At 45.2% G+C, this 20,839-nt stretch overlaps 1 protein-coding gene across 1 annotated transcript in view; it reads left to right on the top strand.

The window, feature by feature from the left end:
- Nucleotides 1–266: 266 nt before the first annotated feature.
- The window catches only part of LOC121867357 (homeobox protein ceh-10-like), a gene marked incomplete at its 5' end in the record, with an annotated part of 45,161 nt that continues 24,588 nt past the window's right edge, over nt 267–20,839 (top strand). The window contains 2 exons of the mRNA XM_042367276.1: nt 267–354; nt 18,241–18,367. Coding sequence (XP_042223210.1) covers nt 267–354; nt 18,241–18,367 — 215 coding nt within the window. The remainder of the gene's footprint in view (nt 355–18,240; nt 18,368–20,839) is intronic.

Below are 20,839 nucleotides of genomic sequence, written 5' to 3'. Positions count from 1 at the left end.
ATGAGAGCAATTAACCGATAAGAAAAATAATTGTTGAGTAAATAAATAAGTCAATAAATTAGGTAAATGAATAATTTATAATAGATTCGTCTAAATATAAATTAATGATTAAGAAATTATGTAGGATATAGATAAATGGATTAAATAATAAGCAATGACATTATACAGATTATTTCGACCAGTTCTCGTCATCATTGATTAATAGTAACAATGTTGAGTGTCCCAGTGCTGTCTCTCATCAGTTGACTGAGGTGTTTATCTTTCAGGTCTGGACTCGTCTGATTCCATGAGTAAAACGTACGACGGCCAGAACCTCAGCTTGGGCAAGAAAAAGAAGAAGAAGCGAAGGCACAGGTCAGTATACCGTTAATTAAGACGAGGGAGAGGAAGATAATGGGGAGAGAAATGTTGTATAAGACAAAAGAAAATATCGTATATATCCGTTACCTCTATGATCTTATTTCTCGTTAATTTTTCGGGGGGTATTTTTGTTTGTGTTTATATTAATACGTACTTATATTATAAATTCAGTCACGAATAAAATAAATATTGAGGGAGAATTAAACTGTAAATGAAGAGCGATATTTCGTCTGTTTACAATCAGGTCGGCGACTACGTGACTAAATTATTTAAGAGAGCTTACGAAACCAGCAAACCAAATCTAACTTAATTTACTCAATCTAATCAAACGATCTTAGGTTAATTTTTGTTTGGTTAGATTAATCTGTTTTTAACCTATGTTGGGATAAGTACGGTTTTGTAGTCTCTAACATGATTGAACAAAATTATCCTGTTGTCGTTTCTGTGTAGATTGTTTTTTCAAATTCTTTTTTCTCATAAGTTTACTCTTGTTTATTTGTTTGTCTTGAGCCATACAAGACAAAAAAATCCCTCACACGCGTAAAACATCCGTGAGTTAGGTCAGGAGAAGCGGCCGTTCTTGACGTTAGAAAGTTATTACTAAGATTTGGTTTTTTTTAGTAGTATTTAACGATGTCAACACGGCCAAGAATATAAATATGATGATGATGATGAAGAAGAAGAAGGAAATAGAGAGTAAACGAAGATTTGAGAGAAGGGAGAGGTGAAGAAGGGTGAGATAATGAGCGTCACAATAATGGAAGAAGGGAGAAGAGGAATAAGCAGAGAAAGAGAGAGAAAGCGTAGAATGTGAGAGAAGGAATAATTCGGAGAGACGAGAAAGAACGGTTGAGGGTAGAAACTGAGAGAGAGATAGAGAGAGGGAGAGAGAAGGAAGTATTTTGCTAAGGGAGAGAAGGAGATGCGTAGGTAAAGAAAGAGAGAGAAAGACAGGTAAGAAGGGAGAGGAGGTAAATATACTAACAAAGGGAGAAATAAATAAAAGGGTGATAACGAGATGAAGGGAGGCAGAGAGAGAGAAAGACAACAAAGAAGGGTGAGAAAGAGAAGTAAAAAGGGAGAGAAATAAATAAAAGGGTGATAACGAGATGAAGGGAGGCAGAGAGAGAGAGAAAGACAACAAAGAAGGGTGAGAAAGAGAAGTAAAAAGGGAGAGAAAGAGATAAAACTATGAAGGAAACGAAGGAGAAACAATTAAGAAAGGAGAGAGAGAGATAATTATTTCTCGTTACTGAAGATGTGAGAAAGTCCCTAATTGGTTGTCTTAAGATAAAAAACAGTAATAAAGTGTAAACATGGCGTCAGAATCACTCAGAGACTCGAGGTACATTTACTTAACATCTAGTGACGCTTAGTTACGAGGAAAGGGGGGGAAGGAGAAATGGGAGGAAGAATGGTGGGGAGGGGAAGGAGGAGGAGGGAAAGGAGGAAGTGAGGAAGGAAAAGGAGGAGGGAAACAACGGAGGAAAAGGAAGAGAACAAGAAAGGGAAAAGGGTAGAAGAAAGGAAAAGGAGGAAATTAGGGAGGGAAAGAAAGAGGAGAAGAGATGGGATATTGCAATAGAATATGTCGCCCATTAGCCTAAGGGGAGGGGATTGGGAGTCGTAAAGTAGTAGGGTGGTAACGATGAAAGGTGGGGGGGAAGGGGAGAGAGAAGGTAGTGACGTGGTTCTTGGTGACGAGATCCTGGGGTGACAAGACGACAATGCCAGCCCCGTGTCGCCCCGTGCCCCAGGTTTGCCCCGGGGCCTTGCACACTCCCACACCAGTTGCAAGTTGCAGATGTCGCTTGGGTCGTATTGCTAGCCCGTCTGTGTGTGTGTGTGTGTGTGTGTGTGTGTGTGTGTGTGTGTGTTTGTCTGGTGTGGTGGTGGTTGCCGTTGTTGCTCAAGGGGGGAGGGGGGAGATGGGACCCCTATTGCTCATATAAGCATCCAACCTATGTTTGAAGCTATCCAGCGTGTTCGAATCAATGATGATGTTTGGTAACTTGTTCCACTCATCCACTACTCTGTTTCCAAACCAGTGTTTACCTATTTCGCGCCTAAATCTAAATTTGTCTCATTTAAAACCATTGTTACGAGTTCGCTCCTGGTTGGATAGTTTGAGTACCTTTGTAATGTCCCCTTTGTTTAGCCCTGACTTCCATTTATACACCTCTATCATGTCGCCCCTCGCTCTACGTCTCTCAAGGGAGTGCAAATTAAGATGCTTTAACCTGTCTCTATACTCAAGGTTCCTAATGCCCGGGATTAGTCTTGTCATTTTCCTCTGGATTCTTTCCAAGGATTCTATATCCATTCTGTAATACGGTGACCAGAACTGAACTGCGTAATCCAGGTGAGGTCTCACAAGCGCAAGATATAATCTTAAGATGACCTCGCTAGTCTTGCAACTAACACTCCTTTGTATGAACCCAAGTACTTTATTAGCCTTGTTACGAGCAAAAACACATTGTTTACTTGGCTTAAGATTCCTACTTATCATTACTCCTAAATCTCTCTCGCAATCGGATTTCACAATGACATCGTTGTTCATCTGGTAACTGGTTTCCCTGTTTACATCTCCTAAACTGAGTTCTTTACATTTGTCCACATTGAATTTCATCTGCCATTTTTCAGACCATTCGAAAACTTTGTTTAGATCTTCCTGTAGTTTTGCGGAGTCCTCGTCAGATTTAATTACACGTCTTATTTTAGTGTCATCAGCAAATTTACTTATGTTGCTGTCTATGCCGATATCTATGTCGTTTATGTATATAATAAATAGTAATGGTCCAAGTACTGAGCCTTGGGGAACTCCACTAGTGACGTTGCTCCAATAGGATTTAGTGCCGTTAATTCTCACTCGCTGTTTCCTGTCCTGTAACCACGCCCTAATCCATTTTAGAATATTACCTCTAATGCCATGTGCTTCTACCTTTCTTATTAGTCTTTCGTGGGTGAGTGAAGAAAGAGGGTAATAAGAAGAAGAAATAGGGGGATGGAGGAGAGGAAGAGAGAGATATAAAGAGAAGATGAGGGACGAAGAAAGGGAGAGGAGTAGGAAGGGCGAAATAGAGGAGGAAGGAATTAAGGAAGGAAAAGGGGAAAGAGGAAGACGGAAGAAAGGGAAAGAACGAGAAGAAAGGAAGAAAGAAAGGGAAAGAGAAGGAAGAAAGAAGAATAAATAAGGAAGGAGAACCTAACCTCATGGGAAATGTTATCTTGATGGGGAGGAAAGAGGGATAACCAGGGGAGAGGGAGAGAAAGAGAGAGGGAGGGAGAGGAAGAGAGGTAGCCCCCCCCACCCCTTCCCCCAAAACGAGGTGTGGGATAGTGTTTAAGAGGCGCTTGGGAATTTGGATGCGATTTAAAGTACACCTTTTTGGCCCCGTGATCGTGTAATTATGAGACCTCAGGTGCTTTCCCCCCTCACCACCTCACCCCCGCCCCTCACCTCCCCCTCCCCTCACCTCCCCCTCCCCACACAGTGTTATGGCAGCATTAGTGTTTGTTATGTGTGTATGTTTGTATGTCTGTGTATTAGTGTCTGTATAAGGTGTGTGTGTGTGTGTGTGTGCCGTGTGTGTGTGTGTGTGTGTGTGTGTGTGTGTGTGTGTGTGTGTGTCAAAAAAATAAATATTAGAAGAAATTAATATATAAACAAGATTAACAAACATCTAAAGGAGTATTAATATGTTTTAACAATTTATTTTAACAACAAATTCGTTTTTTCACCATTGTTTTGAGTTGATGGTGTCCTCTAGCGGCCGTTTAAGGAACTGACTGGGAGGTTAATTTCCAATACTTAACGCCTTATCATGATCTACAGTCCTTTTATCCCTCTACTTAGCCTTCCTTCACCCTTATGGATAGAGGAAATAAGGCTTTAAATCCACGTGAATCAGCGCGGTGTGTCACAGGTAAAGGAAGTCGATCAGCTGACTTGACAAATCAGCTGATATATTGTAAACAAACGATACATAGTCAAGTGAGAGGAAAAGGGACATATGTTACCAAATTATCCCTCCTCCTCCTCCTCCTCCTCCTCCTCCTCCCCCCCCCCCTTATTCTGGTGTTAATTACTTGACAGCTGCTATAATTATGATGGGGGGAGGGGGGTGAGGTAGCTGGGGGGGGATTATATGGTAGTAAAGACAATATTCTAATTAAAAAATATGACAGAGGAATGGCGTGTTGATGCTGTTGTTATTATTATTATTATTATTATTATTATTATTATTATTATTATTATTATTATTATTATTATTATTATTATTATTATTATTATTATATTATTATTATTATTATTATATATTATATATTATTATTATTATTATTATTATTATTATTATTATTATTATTATTATTATTATTATTATTATTATTATTATTATTATTATTATTATTATTATTATTATAGAGTGTACGTGTGTGTGGTAGGTGTTGAGAGAGAGAGTGGAGGAGATAGAGAGTAAGACAAATAAGGGAGAGAAAGCATATACACGACGAGAGAGAAAGTGGGACACAAAGAGAGATGAGAGAGAGTAAGTCAGAGAAAGAGAAAGAAAAAGTAAGACATGTAGAAAGTGAGACAAAGAGAAGAGAATAGAGAGAAAGAGATATGTAAAAGAAGAAAGTGAGATAGAGAAATACACTGTGTATATTTGTGTATGTTACAGCATCTTGTGTGTATTTATATTTTTGTGTATGAATATTTGTAACTTTGTATAGTGTAATGACTGTGTGTGTGTGTGTGTGTGTGTGTGTGTGTGTGTGTCGGTAATTTCACGCCACAGCGCATCATAAACCAACGAAAGACTTCATTATATAAACAGAAAAAATTACGCACAAAAATTACAGAAAAAAGTACAAAAAATACAGATTACAGACGAGTATTTAGCCAGGTGTTAAAAATTACAGGTAATCAATTATTATGAAATGAAAAAGGTGAATTAAAATCGATCCACCTGGCGTCGACTATCTATCGCTGAAGACTGATAGATGGTGTTCAGTATCTCACCGCTATTATACTGATCAACACCCTTCTCTCCCTCCCTCCCTCTCTCCTTCCCTTTCCCTCCTTCCTCCTTCTCTCCCTTCCTCTTTCCCTTCTTCCTCCTTTTTCCTATTCTCCTTCCTGCCTTCCTTCTCTCTCTGCCTCCCTCCTTATCTCCCTCCTCCTCCCCTCCCTTCCTCCCTCCGTTCTTCTCCGCTCCTTTTCCCTCCCTTCTTCCCTTCCTCCCCTCCCTGCCTCTTCCTTCCTTCTCTTCCTCCGTGCCTCTCTTCCTTCTCTTCCTCTCTCCCCTTCCCTTCCCTCCTCCCTCCTCCCTCCCTCCCTTCCCTCCTCCTCCCTCCCTCCCCTTCCCTCCTCCCTCCCTCTCCTTCCCTCCCTCCCTTCCTCCCTTCCCTCTCTCCCTCCCTCCCTCCCTCCTCCTCCCTCCCTCCTCCCTCCTCCCCTCCCCTCCCTCCCTCCCCTTCCCTCCCTCCCCTTCCCTCCTCCTCCCTCCCTCCTCCCCTCCCTCCCTCCCCTCCTCCCCTCCCCTCTCCCTCCCCTCCCCTCCCTCCCCTCCCTCCCTCCCTCCCTCCCTCCTCCCCTCCCTCCCTCCCCTTCCCTCTCTCCCCTCCCTCCCCTCCCTCCCCTCCCTCCTCCCCTCCCTCCCTTCCCTCCCTCCCCTTCCCTCCCTCCCCTCCCTCCCCTCCCCTCCCTTCCCTCCCTCCCTCCCTCCTTCCCTCCCCTCCCTCCCCCCCCCCTCCCCTTCCCTCCCTCCCTCCCTCCCTCCCTCCCTCCCCTCCCTCCCTCCCTCCTTCCTCCCTCCTCCCTCCCTCCCTCCTTCCCCTCCTCCTCCCCTCCCCTCCCTCCCTCCCCTCCCCTCCCTCCCTCCCTCCCCTCCCCTCCCTCCCTTCCCTCCCCTCCCCTCTCCCTTCCTCCCCTCCCTCCCTCCTCCTCCCTCCCCTCCCTCCCCTTCCTCCCTCCCCTCCCTCCCCTCCCTCCCTTCCCCCCTCCCTCCTCCCTCCCTCCCTCCTTCCCTCCCCTCCCCTCCCTCCCCTCCCCCCCTCCCTCCCTCCTTCCCTCCCTCCCTCCCTCCCTCCTTCCCTCCCCTCCCTCCCCTCCCTCCCTCCCTCCCTCCTTCCCTCCCCTCCCTCCCCTCCCTCTCCCTCCCTCCCTCCCTCCCTTCCCTCCCTCCCTCCCCTCCCTCCCCTCCCTCCCTCCCTCCTTCCCTCCCCTCCCCTCCCTCCCTCCTTCCCTCCCTCCCCTCCCCTCCCTCCCTCCCTCCCTCCCTCCCCTCTCCCTCCCTTCTCTCTCCTTCCTCCTCCTATCGTTCATGGGATAATAATGGGTAAGGGTTTTTAAAATAGGTGGCAATTTAATCTACATTATGTTATTATGGCCTCGTCACAACTGGGGAAAAAAGCTCAGTGGATCCGTCATCCTAAGGCGGGTCAATACGGGCGTCTTTCATCCTGGGATTAGCAAATTCGGAAAATGTACGTGATGGACACAGTGACGTCACATCCTTCTTCATGACGTCATCAGATCCAAGTGTTACGTCATCTACTACTTAGTGACGTAGTTTAATACTTAATTATCAAGAAGAACTAATTGCGGCGTGATTTCCTACTTAATGACGTCTTATTGTTAAGGTTCGTTTATGACATCATATGGTAAAAGGCAGGAGTGTATAGTATAGTTACCTGTTGTGTTAGTGATATATTGAGATTATTCTCTCTCTCTCTCTCTCTCTCTCTCTCTCTCTCTCTCTCTCTCTCTCTCTCTCTCTCTCTCTCTCTCTCTCTCTCTCTCCTACTCTCACTTTCTATTTCTTTTTTACTCTCTCTCTCTCTTACACACACACACACACACACACACACACACACACACTTTCTCTCTCTCACTCTCACTCTCTCTCACTCTCTCACAGGGACAAAACTGCAGGTCGTGGTGGGGGCGACACAATCACTACATGTACAGTAATTGGACAAGTGACAGAAACCTTAATTAGGGGGAGGTTCTCAGACACACACACACACACACACACACACACACACACACACACACACACACACACACACACACACACACACACACAGACACACACACACACACACACACACAGACACACAGACACACACACAGACACACACACACACACACACACACACACACACACACACAGACACACACACACACACACACACACACACACAACACACACACACACACACACACACACACACACACAGACACACACACACACACAACACACACACACACACACACACACACACACACACACACACACACCTCTCTCTCTCTCTCTCTCTCTCTCTCTCTCTCTCAAACATTTTACCCTCCCTGCCCTCCTCCCTCTCATCTCCCTCCCTTCCATTCTCATTGCCCACTCCTCCTTTAACACTGTACCTGGCAATTCTCTCCCTCTCCCTCTCTCTACCCTCTTATTCCCTCCTTTCATTCTCCCTTACCCCCCTCTTCCTTTTCTTTCTAATTTCTTCCTTTCTTCCTTTTTGCTTCTCCTCCTCTTCTTCCTCCCTCTCCTTCCTTTTCCTTCCTCCTCTCCCCTCATCATCATCATCATTGCCTTCTTCTTCTTCTTCTTCTTCTTATTATTATTATTATTATTATTATTATTCCTCTTCTTCTTCCTCTTCTTCTTCCTCGTTTTCTTCTTTTATTCCATCTCCTTCTCCTCCTTCCTCCTCCTTTTCCTTCTCTTCTTCGTCGTCCTCACAGAACCATCTTGGCACAGGGAGACAGTGTCAGTGAGCCTCTAGTGCTTCATTGACCGCGGCACCTCTTTTACTAACGCACACACACACACACACCACACACAACACACACACACACACACACACAACACACACACACACACACACACACACACACACACACACACAACAGAGGTAACCCCTCCTCCTCTTAGATGCTGTAACGTTCATGTCACAACCCAAACAATGCTGTGACACTTATTCATCAACACAATATACCTCCTTCCTTCTAGATGCTACTACTATAGCTGTTACAGTGCTGTCACAACTTCCAGAATGTACCTACCTACCTTCCTTCTCTCCCTTCTTCTTCCTCCCCTTTCCCCTTCCCTTCCCCCTTCTCCTTCCCCCTTCCCCTGATGCCTACGTGTTCTTTTATTTCTGCCGGAAGTTAACCAGGGATATATATAAAGCCTCCTGATGAGCCTGACTACGTGAATAATTACGGTCTTGTGAGACTAGTTGGAAGTAATAAGTTAATATGCTGGTAGCATCCAGCCAACAGTACGAGACCCTTTGTAACGTTGCCTGATGAACCACATTGCCACTATTCTGGCCCTCAATGTGCGGAGGCAGGTGCACAGTGCGCCTTTGTCCTCCCACCCACCACACACACACACACACACACACACACACACACACACATACACACACACTGTTTTGGGGACACTGTTTGGGGGTGGTGTTTGGGGAGGTGTTAAGTGTGTGTTGAGAGTGGTGTTAGAGGGGTTGTGTTGGGGTAGTGTTATGGTTGGTGTTGGGGTGGTGTTGGGGTATGTTAGGGAGTGTGTTTTGGGGTGGTGTTTGAGGTGTTGTTTGGGTGGTGTTGGGGAAGTGGTGTTTAGATGTATTTTGATGTTAATAACACATTAAATATAAAAATTCCTATATCTTAACGTAGGAGAAAAATAATCTTACGAAACAAATGTTGACCCTAACATAATACTTACGACCTTTGACCTGACCTCCTGACCATCGTCCATCATCATGTGAATTACTACCAAGAGACGCGTGTGTCCTCCCTCTCACCTGTACACATATTTGACTTATTAATTAACACCTCAGTACTCCTCCTGGCTGGCCTGGTGGGAGGTGTGCGGAGGTGTGTGTGTTGACACTCACCTAGGGAGGAATAGGTGGTGGATGAGGCAGGAAGGAAATACCTGGAGACACTCTGCTTACCTGGAGAGTAGCAGGACAGGTGAGAGAGACAGTACCTAGACAACTTACCTCACTGGGAAAGTAGGAGGAGGGTGAGACAGTCCTGACACCTCACTGGGAAAGTGGGAGGACAGGTGAGAGACAGTACCTAGACAACTACCTCACTGGGAAAGTGGGAGGAGGAAGGACAGGTGAGAGACAGTGCCTAGACAACTTACCTCACTGGGAGAAAGTGGGAGGAGGAGGAGGAAGGACAGGTGACAGAGACAGCAGTACAGACAACTTACCTCACTGGAAGAGGAGGAGGAGACAGGTGAAGAGCAGTACCTAGACAACACCTCACTGGGATAAGGAGGAGGAACAGGTGAGGACAGCCCTGAACAACCTCACTGGGAAAGTAGGAGGAGGAGGAAGGACAGGTGAGAGAGACAGTACCTACAGCCATTCTATATTGATCGTATATTGACCACTACTTCCCCGGTTTACTGAGATCTCTTCCTTCTCTTCCTCGAACCTCTTCTTCCTCCTCCTGCTCCTACGCCTCCTCCTCATCTTCCTCTTCCTCTTCTTCTTCTTCCCCTCTTCCCTCTATTCTCGTTGGGAATTTAAAAAAAAAAAAATATTAAAACACATTGGAAAAAATTTTGCAGGTTTGATATATAGAAACTCCTACTACTACTACTACTACTACTACTACTACTACTACTACTACTACTACTACTACCATCATCACGACCACCACTATACCTCACAATATCATCGATCAACCTACACAAATTAGCACCATCACCACCACTACTACCACCATCACCCCCACCACTACGACCACTATATACCCTATACCAATCTTACTACTAGCATCAATAAACATTCGCCAAAGTGTCAACAGACCACAAACTAGTCGACAACTCATTGAAAAAGCATCAGGAAAAGTGATGGTTTGGAGATGAAAATGTTGAAAGTTGCCATAAAACACGACCACAAGTTGGGTGGAGTAAGCTCATGTGGTCGTGTGGTGATTTGTGTCGTCAATGTGTCGTGTGGTCGTGTGGTAGTCGTGTGAAAAATGTGTCGTGTGATGGTTGCGTTATGTGGTCGTTTGGTGGTGGTTGTGTGTTTTGGTGGTTGTGTGGTCGTTTGGTGGTTGCGTTGTGGTCGCGTGGTGGTCGTGTGTGGTGGTCGTGTGGTGGTTTGTATGAGGTAGTCGTAGTCGTGTGGTAGTTCGTGGTGGTCATGTGGTAGTTGGTAATGGTGTTGGTTGGCTGATTGGTCGTGTGGTAGTTGCGTGGGGTGTGTGGTGGTATTGTTTGTGGTGGTTGTGTGTGGTCGTTTTGGTAGTTGTGTGGTGGTCGTGTGGTGGTCGTTGGTGGTCGTGTGTGTTGTGTGGTGGTTTGGTAGTTTGTGTGGTGGTCGTGTGATGATCGTGTGGTTGTTGTGTGGTGGTTGCGTTGTGTGGTTGTGTGGTGGTCGTGTGAATGATCGTGTGTGGTTGTTGTGTGTTGGTCGTGTATTGTGGTGGTTTGTGGCGTCGTGTGGTGGTCGTGTGGTGGTTGTGTGGCGGCGTCGTGAAGTTGTTGAGGTGGTCGTGTGTGTGGTGGTCGTGTGTGTTGATTGTGTGTGGTGTGCTCAATTGGTTGTGTGGTGTGGTTGTGTGGTGTGAGATCGTGTGGTGATTTGTGTGGTTGTGTGGTGGTAGTCATGCTCTTTCCACCACCACAACAACCACCACAACAACACTGCCACCAACCACACCATATCACCACTGCCATCACCAATACGAGTTAAAGGCTAAATCGTTGCCCACTACCACCAGTTAACCTCACCAACAAGACAACCAAACAAATTATTACATGTATCTAAAAGTCTTCCCTCCCCTGGACCTACTATTGGCCTGGCAGACGAGAGAGAGAGAGTGGTGTACAAGGAGTTTGTTTAACACGGAAAGACTCGGTTCAGTCCCCCATATCCCGCCTTCCTCACACACCCGCCCAGGTCACCCGCCGGGTTGACTCCACCCTCCGGCCCTCACCCGCCTACCGCTTCGTCCTCACCCCCACCTGCGTTTCTGGATGACCATAACGTTAATCTGGCGTGTGTTGGATGAGATAGTGTTATATATAGTGTGGTGGATGATCAGTAGTTGGTGTAGCAGCGTTCTGTTGAGGTGGGATAATGAACGGCTGGCTGGTCGACGCCGCGCGCATTTCCTGCCGGAGCGCCACAGTTCCCCGCCTTATTTTTCGCGGGAAAAGAAGATGGCGGCTAATTTAGACCAGCCGAAGGGAGGAAGAGGAGGAGGAGGAGGCGGCAGGGTGGGGAGGGAGGTGGCAGATGCTGCAATATGGCGGGGAATATAAGACCACGGGACATTTCTTTACGCTTATTTGAGTCTTATAACCTTTGATATTCGATACAGATCTCGTGAGTCTGAGGCGACGGCAAGTGTCTCCCAGTTTGTTGAGGTTATCCCAGACAAACGGTGGTGTCCCCAGCGACCCACGGGGAAGACAGCCCTGTTCGCCACTCACTTTGTCATCTTTCTTTCTTCATTGTTCAGCTGTCTGTCTTCCACTAACGATTTCTCAGTTAATAGGGTCCAGTAGCTTGATCAAAGACCCTGGTGGGTTCTCTCTCTCTCTCTCTCTCTCTCTCTCTCTGGCGGTAGAATAGTAGTACTGTACATTACCTTCTGCTTGTGGACTTGTAGATACACCCGTCCGACTACAACTACTAGTACTTCTGTATTTTTACCATTGCTTTTCCTACTAATTCTACTACCACTATTACTACTACTGCTGCTGCTACTCCTACTGTTACTACTATTACTCTACTATCACCACTACCACCACCACTACTACTACTACTACTAATACTACTATCACCACCACCACCACCACTACTACTACTACTATCACTATCACCACCACTACTACTACTACTACTACTATTTCTACTATCACCATCACCACCATTACTACTACTACTATCACCATCATCACCACCACCACCACCACTACTACTACTATTTCTACTATCATCATCACCACCATTACTACTACTACTATCACCATCATCACCACCACCACCACCACCACTACTACTACTACTACTACTATTTCTACTATCATCACCACCACTACTACTGCTGAGCCACCCACCCTTATACCGAGACCTTGGCTGTACTATACATCCCTGTTATAACGACCCGGCCGGCCGCCGTATACTCCAGCAGGCAATCTTCCACACCATAGATACTGCTACATCACCGCCTCGTCTGCCACTGTTGCAGGAAGGTCTCGAAGCAGAGGAAAATATTGCTTCATCATTGCCAACGCCTGGGAGAGTCAACCTACCTTAGAAATTTTGGCTCAATCATCACTACTGTTGACTCTGCTGTAACCTGCCCAGTGAAGTGGATGTGGCAACACTGACACCACTCCCGGACTTCTCTTTTATATGAATTCATGTAATTTTACCAATACAGAAAAGGCAACGAAATACATAGACGAGATTCATGTGTGATAACTGTAGCAATATTTTGTTAATTGTGGGGTACAGGATACAGGTACAGATACAAGTACAGTTAAAGATACAAGTTAAAGAAATACAGTCAATCTTAGGGCGAATTCATGAATACAGCGATACAAGGCTGGAATATTATATAGGATACATAAATAATAAATGTGGGAGCTTAACATATCATTGCTTGGTTAATATGTCTGTCTGTCTGCCTGTCTGTCTGTCTGTTTACTGTTTACTTACTCATTTATTTAATAGATATATTACTGGTGAGTTGTTTATTGTCTATATTGAAGTGACTATAATTATAAGATTAATTAATGAGATTTAGTTTAGTTTAGTTTAGTACTTTACTCACTCTCACTCTCACTGATAGCCCGGGCATGTTTAGGTGAGGCTCCCGACCGCCAGGGTGACTCAGCACACACACACACACCCGTGCTGGTAAAACAAACAAACAGCTTCACTAACACCCCACTTCTTGTGTATCGTTCTAATGTTACCACTACGACGATGACCATGACCTAGACTACTAAAACGACCACGATGACCATGACCTAGACGACCATGACGACCACCACGACCGTGACGACCACAACGACTATGACGACCACAACGACTATGACGACCACAACGACTATGACGACCACAACGACTATGACGACCACAACGACCACAACGACTATGACGACCACAACGACCACCGGCCACAGCTTGACTATGACGGCCATGACGACCACAACGACCACAACGACCATGACGACCACAACGACCATGACGACCATGACGACCACAACGACTATGACGACCATGACGACCACAACGACCACGACGACCACAACGATCATAACGACCACGATGACCTCTCCTAAATCATCCTCCTTCATCATCCTTCCTCCTCCTCCATCTCGCTTGCATTCATCTTCCTCCTCAACCTCCTCCTCCTCCATCCTTCCTCCTCCTCCTCCATCTCGCTTGCATTCATCTTCCTCCTCAACCTCCTCCTCCTCCATCCTTCCTCCAGCTGCCATGAGTCATCTCCATCCTGCGTATAGGTTGACACACGCAACAGGACCAGCTGAGATCTGTCACACCACATCCTGACACATCCTACAGCACATTCTCTCTCTCTCGCCATCCAAACCGCAACCTTCCACTTCCTTCTCCTCCATCCTATACCCCTTCCCTCCTTCACTTCCCTTCTTCCTTCCTCTTTCTTCTTCCTCCTCCACTTCCTTCCCCTCCATCCTGCCCTTTCACTCCTTCTTTACCGCCTCCTATCCCATTGCTCCTTCATCCAAACCCGTCTCTCCACCCCCCCCGCCTCTCTCCCTTCCCCTACTTCCCCCTTCCCCCCCCCTCACCCCTCACCCCCCCTCCCCTCACCCCCCTTTGGTAGTATCTAAAAGATGTTTACATTTGTCAGACATGAGTGACAACACCCTTACCACTAGTACTACCACTGCTACACTTCACCACTGTCACTACCACCACTACCTCCATCACTACCACTGCCACTACTGCTACTACTACTTACGATCACTACCACCATCACCACTACACACCATCCCCACTGTCACCACTTCTCTGCACTATCACTACCACTACTACCACTACCACCATCCCTACTACCATCACTGCTCACCACTTCTACTCTACCGCTATCACACCACCACTACCACCTACTACCACGATCACTACCACCACCACCACTACCACCACCAGATGGTCTTACGTTGACATATTTTTTAAGAGAAAATTTATACTTCTGTAACCGTGCCTTGTGCCGGCTCTCTCTCTCTCTCTCTCTCTCTCTCTCTCTCTCTCTCTCTCTCTCTCTCTCTCTCTCTCTCTCTCTCTCTCTCTCATCATAATATCTACGTCACTGAGAACAAGATGGCTTCAAACCATCGCTGTGACTTTACCATTAATTGGATGTTGGTTGTAATAATCTACGGGGTTATAACATACACACACACACACACACACATTCAACATACATACATATTCTACATACACACAGACGTGCACCCTCCTTCTATACACAATCACACACACACACGCACACACATTCAACATACACACACACACAGATATTCTACATACACACAGACGCACACACACACACACACATTCAACACACACACACACACACACACACACACCACAAAAATATTCGGGCCAAAATTCGCCGCCTTCCCTCGCGCTAAACGCCTGAAGGTTGCCAGAAATAACTTACTCGCCATTTAAGGAGTTTGCTGCAAAATTACCTGTAAATTTGTAGCAATTTGCTGAGAGTGAACGTGCAAACCTCCCCGTCCCTCCCCATCTTCCCTCCTGCCTCACCCCTTGCTGCCTCACGTTTAAAGTAAAGAAAAAATATTATAAGGAATTTTGTATGGCAAATTTACCAGCGGGGAGGTTGTCAGTTGTCTCTATATGACTGAATTGTTGGTGTGATTTAATTCAATTATATTATTATTATTCCCCAGCATATCTTCCTCAAGAATTCCCCTACCATCCTCCCCCAGTAACCTCCCCCAGCACCCCTTCCCCAGTACACTCCCCAACATTTCCCCTCCCTACCCTGCTCAAGCACCCTTCCCCAGCATCTTCCCCCAACACCATCCCCCCAACACCCTTCCCCAGTCGGATATTCATCGCCAACATAAGCTGCGCGACCCCCCCCCCCACCCCCAGTATCGAACCACCGTAATTCTGAACCTTCGAGACACCCGCGATATTGTAATATTGGACACGAGTAATTCCGAAGCCCCGGGTCAGGTCGAGATGTGTGAGTATCGAGCGCTCGTAACTCTCCTCCGAAACCCACCGCTCACATGTTCGGATATTGTGTATTTGAACACCCTGTAACTTGCTGGAGCTTCGAATCATAGGTCACATGTTCATATAGCGTGTATTCGAACATTCTGTAACGTGAAGCTTCGATTGTTTGTTTTGATATTGTGCATTCGAACACTGTAACTTGAAACTTCGAATCTTTTTGTTCAGATATTTCGATATAGTGTAGCTTGAAGCTTTGAATTCTCGGCTCATATGTTCAAACAGTTTATACGTACTCATTCTGTATCATGTAGTTTCGAGTCCTTATTAATTTGTTCGGATTTCATTTACGTGAACACTGATGAAGCTTCGAATCCCCTGCTCAGAATGTTAAGACATCATATACTCAAACACTGGTGGCCTCTTGAATCCTCCTTCTATATTGAGAGTTGAATCATAGTCACACACACACACTTGGGCTTCGAATATTTGTTCGGGTGTTAGGATAGTGAAGAACTGTACATTGGTCATCATTGTACACTGATTATTGTTCATTGTTGTTGCTGTATATTATTATTATTGTACATTTTTCATTAATTGTCCAGTAATCATAAATCAACTCGTAATTTCCGAACACCAAAGTTTTGTACATTGAATATATACAAACGTAATTATGGAAACTTATAAAAACCTTAAACATAGAACCACCAACACACACAACATTCCTCCAACACCTCACTCCCTCCAACACTCTCCAACACCTCACTCCCTCCAACACTCTCCAACACCAGACCCCCCCCCACACACACACACATCAGGACTTCCACACCTAACACACAACCTTACTCATATCCGCCACACACTTCCTTACACACTCTTCCCCACACTCACCCCCCCATATTCATATACACCCCAACACCTATACACACACACACCTCATACATCCCTCCACACACACACCCACACACCCAACACACACTCTATTGTCCGCTTCACCCCTCCCACACACACACCCACACACCCAACACACACCCTATTGTCCGCTTCACCCCTCCCACACACACACACCAACAGAGAGTGAGACACACACACACACACACACACACACAAGGAGGAGCTGTGGTGTATCAGGTGAGGATCAGTAGGTGGCGGATACTTCACCTGGCTAAGTGGGTCATCGACAACACCTGGTTATTGTTCGTCACGTTATGTCACCAGCTATTTGTCTATTCAGGTGAGTGTCATGTCTCGCCTCTCTTACCTGGGCGGCCATTAATGCGTTGTGGTGTTATCGTGGTGCTTTCTGGTTCTTACTGTTTGTTTATGGTGGTGGTTATGGTGTCAGTGTGGTGATTCTGTTTGTTTATGGTGGTGGTTATGGTGTTATAGTGGTTATTGTGGATGTGAAGGCGTTGTGTTATAGTGTTGTGACAGCTATGATAGCCTCCTCCTCCTCCTCCTCCTCCGCCTCTTCCTTCTCTGCACAGTCCAAGAAACACTATCATCTGGTTATGTTTCTTTACGTTACGTTATGTTACGTTACGTTAAGTTACGTTACGTTAGGAGAGATTCGCTTAGGTTAGGTTAGCCTGAGAGTGGGTAGTATTGTCTCTGCCTGAACCCGTAGTGTTATAAATCGCAATTTGCAAAAGTAAATTATTACATCCATTAGAGTTCATTTTCCTCCTCTCTCTCTCTCTCTCTCTCTCTCTCTTGTTCCCTTGTTCAATTGTAACCCGTACATCCCCCACCCGTCCCTTCTCCTCCCCCTACACCTCCCCCCTTCGGTCTCCACCTCCCCCCTTCGGTCTCCACTTCTCTCTCCCTCACCTCCACCTCTCTCTCCGTCACCTCCACCTCTCTCTCCCTCACCTCCACCTTTCTCTCCGTCACCTCCACCTCTCTCTCCCTCACCTCCACCCCTCCCTCACCCCTCGCTCTCTTGTACGGGTTGAATCAGCTGAGTTTATGATAAGTACACACAAAGATTCACAATGTTGAATTCATCCTTAAATTGGTGTTAAGCGAACGTGTCTAGTTAAGGTAAAGTCTCAGTGTTAAGTTGTCTTCCTTACGAATTACAAAAACTTTCACATAATTTACATTCTTTTTCGTGATTTACAAGATTTTCATATCAGGTTCGTTACTTACACAGATATAACCATTTACAAGAGATTTGCAATTGTCTCTTTATTTACTTTATATTTACTGGTGGGTTATCATTTATAATATATTTATAAGTATGGCACCATTTACATTGTTCATTTACACCTGGCCTTAATTAATCGTTATTAGTTTATCTTATTGCGTCTTCTTTCTCTCTTTTATAATTCCTTTCACTTTGTCATTATTTTTAATTATCTCATTTTGTAATTATTATCTTTCTCTCTCTCTCTTTCTAGGAATTGAATTCTAAATTAACATTCCAGAAATTTAACTTAGCTTTCCAAAATTCATCCAAATATTCCAGGATTTCTCTTTGATATTCCAGAATTCTAAATTACTTTTTTTAAATTTTAACGTACCATTCCAGAATTCCCGTAACACATTCCAGATTTTAACCTAACATTCCAGAATTTTCTTTAGGCATTCCAGAATTCTAACTCACTCCACTTTTTTTTCCAGTCGGACCATCTTTACGTCGTTCCAGCTGGAGGAACTGGAAAAGGCCTTCAAGGAGTCTCACTACCCGGATGTGTACGCCAGAGAAATGCTCTCCCTCAAGACTGACCTTCCCGAGGACAGGATACAGGTGAGGTCCTACAGGTGAAGGAAGGATACAGGTGAGGTCCTACAGGTGAAGGAAGGATACAGGTGAGGTCCTACAGGTGAAGGAAGGATACAGGTGAGGTCCTACAGGTGAAGGAAGGATACAGGTGAGGTCCTACGAGGGGAGATAGGATATGGGTGGAATCCTAACCTAACCCAACCATTTAGCATTACATTGTTTAATCATCAGGTGAAATAAATTAAGGTTCCTTGAGACTCGATCCTTCTACAGCTGTCGTCTGCCTTACCTGATCCGTCCGTATCCGTCGTTGTAGTCAAGATGGTATTCGATCCTGTCCCACAATTCCCTAATCCGGCAGATAGAACCCAAAATTACCTCCATCTGGCCCTTAGCCGGCTACCGTTGACCTGACTTCCCATCTGTCACTCTTTGAATTGACCCGGTGTGACCCTGGTGTTGGGAGGTCAAGTGGAGGGCGTTGGTGGAGGAGGTAATGATGTAGACAGAAAGGATTACCTCGAGGTATAATCCTGGATGAGCTTCAGATGTGGTTAAAATGATGAGGTGTTGAGGGTCGACCAGGAGTACCTCAGGAACTCTATCTGGAACCTTTTTTATTCGTTTATTTTTTTTATTCATTTTCGTTATTAATTTTTATTATCTTTATTTTCAGTAATTTTCTTTTATTTTCATTATTTTTTTTATGTTTTTATTTGTATGTATTTTTATGATTGGGATTTTATTGTCGTGGTCTTGGTTTATTTTTAACATGATTAGAACCACAATGGGTCTTCTTCTGTCCTGTTTCTCTCTATATTTTTCACCAGGTTTTGTTCTATATATTTTCTTGTTTGTATTCATCAATTCTCTTCTCTGTATTATCCACTGTTGTATTTTCCTTTCTACTAGCATATTGTCGACTCGTTTCCTTATTTCTCACACTGTAGAGGACACAATGATCAGTGTTGGTATCTAAGTGGTGGTGGAGGAAGTCGACCTTTCACCCTCTGTTGTCACCTGGTCTGATAATGATCTACACGGAGGAAAAATTCTTGTTACAGGTGTCGACTTTCACCCAACCTGTACCTGTTTAAGTGAGATTGAAACCTATTTTTTTTTTAAATATATTTATCCCTTCCCACACACACACACACACACACACACACACACACACACACACACACACACACACACAATAATAACCCCCCACACACAACCCCCACATCAACTCCCCCACATCAATACACCACACCACCTCACACACCCTTCAGTCATCCAGCATCACCCACATTCCCCGGCAACAAAGATCAAAGGTACACCCCGGGGCTTATAGGCCAATTCTCAGGTGATGATAACAAAATAACACCAACGTTACTTTCACAGGTGTAAATAAACCAGCGTGACAAGCCATTATTACCAACTGGATAACAGGTCACACGATAACGAGGGAGGGGAGAGGGGAGAGTGGTTAGGGGGGAGGGGTAGGTGTGGAGAGGAGGGGAGAAGGGGAGTGGTTGGTGGGGAGAGGGTAGGTGTGAGAGAAGTGAGAGGAGGGGGAGAGGGGGAGAAGGGAGAGTGGTTGGGGGAGAGGGTAGGTGTGAGAGAAGTGAGAGGGAGGGTAAGAGGAGAATGAGTGGAGTGGGAGGGATGGTGGGATGAAGGTGGAATGTGAGAGAGGGAGGAAAGAGGGATAATAGGGAAGGGAGAGGAAGGGAATGAGTGGAGTGTAGTAGAAGGAATGAGGATGAGGGGTTGAAGGAGGGGTGAAAGGTGAAGAGTAAGGGATTAGGGGCTGGGGGGGGAGGAGAATGTTATTGGGGGAAGGAATGTCGGACACCCCTTACATGCTTATCCAGGAATGAGAGGAATGTGAGGGAAGTTGTGGATAAGGATAAATGAATTAATAAATGAAAAAAAGAGAAAGAGGAGGAGGAAGAAGAGGAAACGTGGGTTATTCATCGACTATTGTATCAAAAAAATAAAAATAAAAATTTTCTCTGGATAAACTTTTAATACGACCTGTAAATAGCACTCCACTATGTGCGCCTCACGTTAGCCACAACACTTGGACAGACAGACATACAGACATCCGCAAGCAATTCAGTTAATCTCAATGATCGGGGCAAAACAGTGCCATCTCACAGGGTTCATTAAAGTCGATATTTCCATTAAAAATATTGTGTTAGAGCTCTAATATATCTATTCTAGCGCGAGGGTCAAAACAAACACAACCCATTCTGTTTTATGGTCGACTATCCCATTGTAACTCAACTTTATGACACTCTTATTGGTTTATCCCAGTGTGGGGTCAAAACAGTGGACACCCGTATTGTCATTATGGTCGATTTACTAATCATAATCTGAGAGCATTACAGCTTCACATATCAATCCCAGTGTGGGAGTAAAACAGTATCATCCCACACTGTCATTCTTGGTCGATTTTCCCGGATAAGTTGGCGGTTTTACATCCTTATCTGTTTGTGATAGAGGAGA

The sequence above is a fragment of the Homarus americanus genome, unplaced genomic scaffold (assembly GCF_018991925.1).
Source record: "Homarus americanus isolate GMGI-L3 unplaced genomic scaffold, GMGI_Hamer_2.0 scaffold37538, whole genome shotgun sequence".
Classification (NCBI taxonomy): domain Eukaryota; kingdom Metazoa; phylum Arthropoda; class Malacostraca; order Decapoda; family Nephropidae; genus Homarus; species Homarus americanus.
This window is presented reverse-complemented; position numbering and strand designations above follow the sequence as displayed.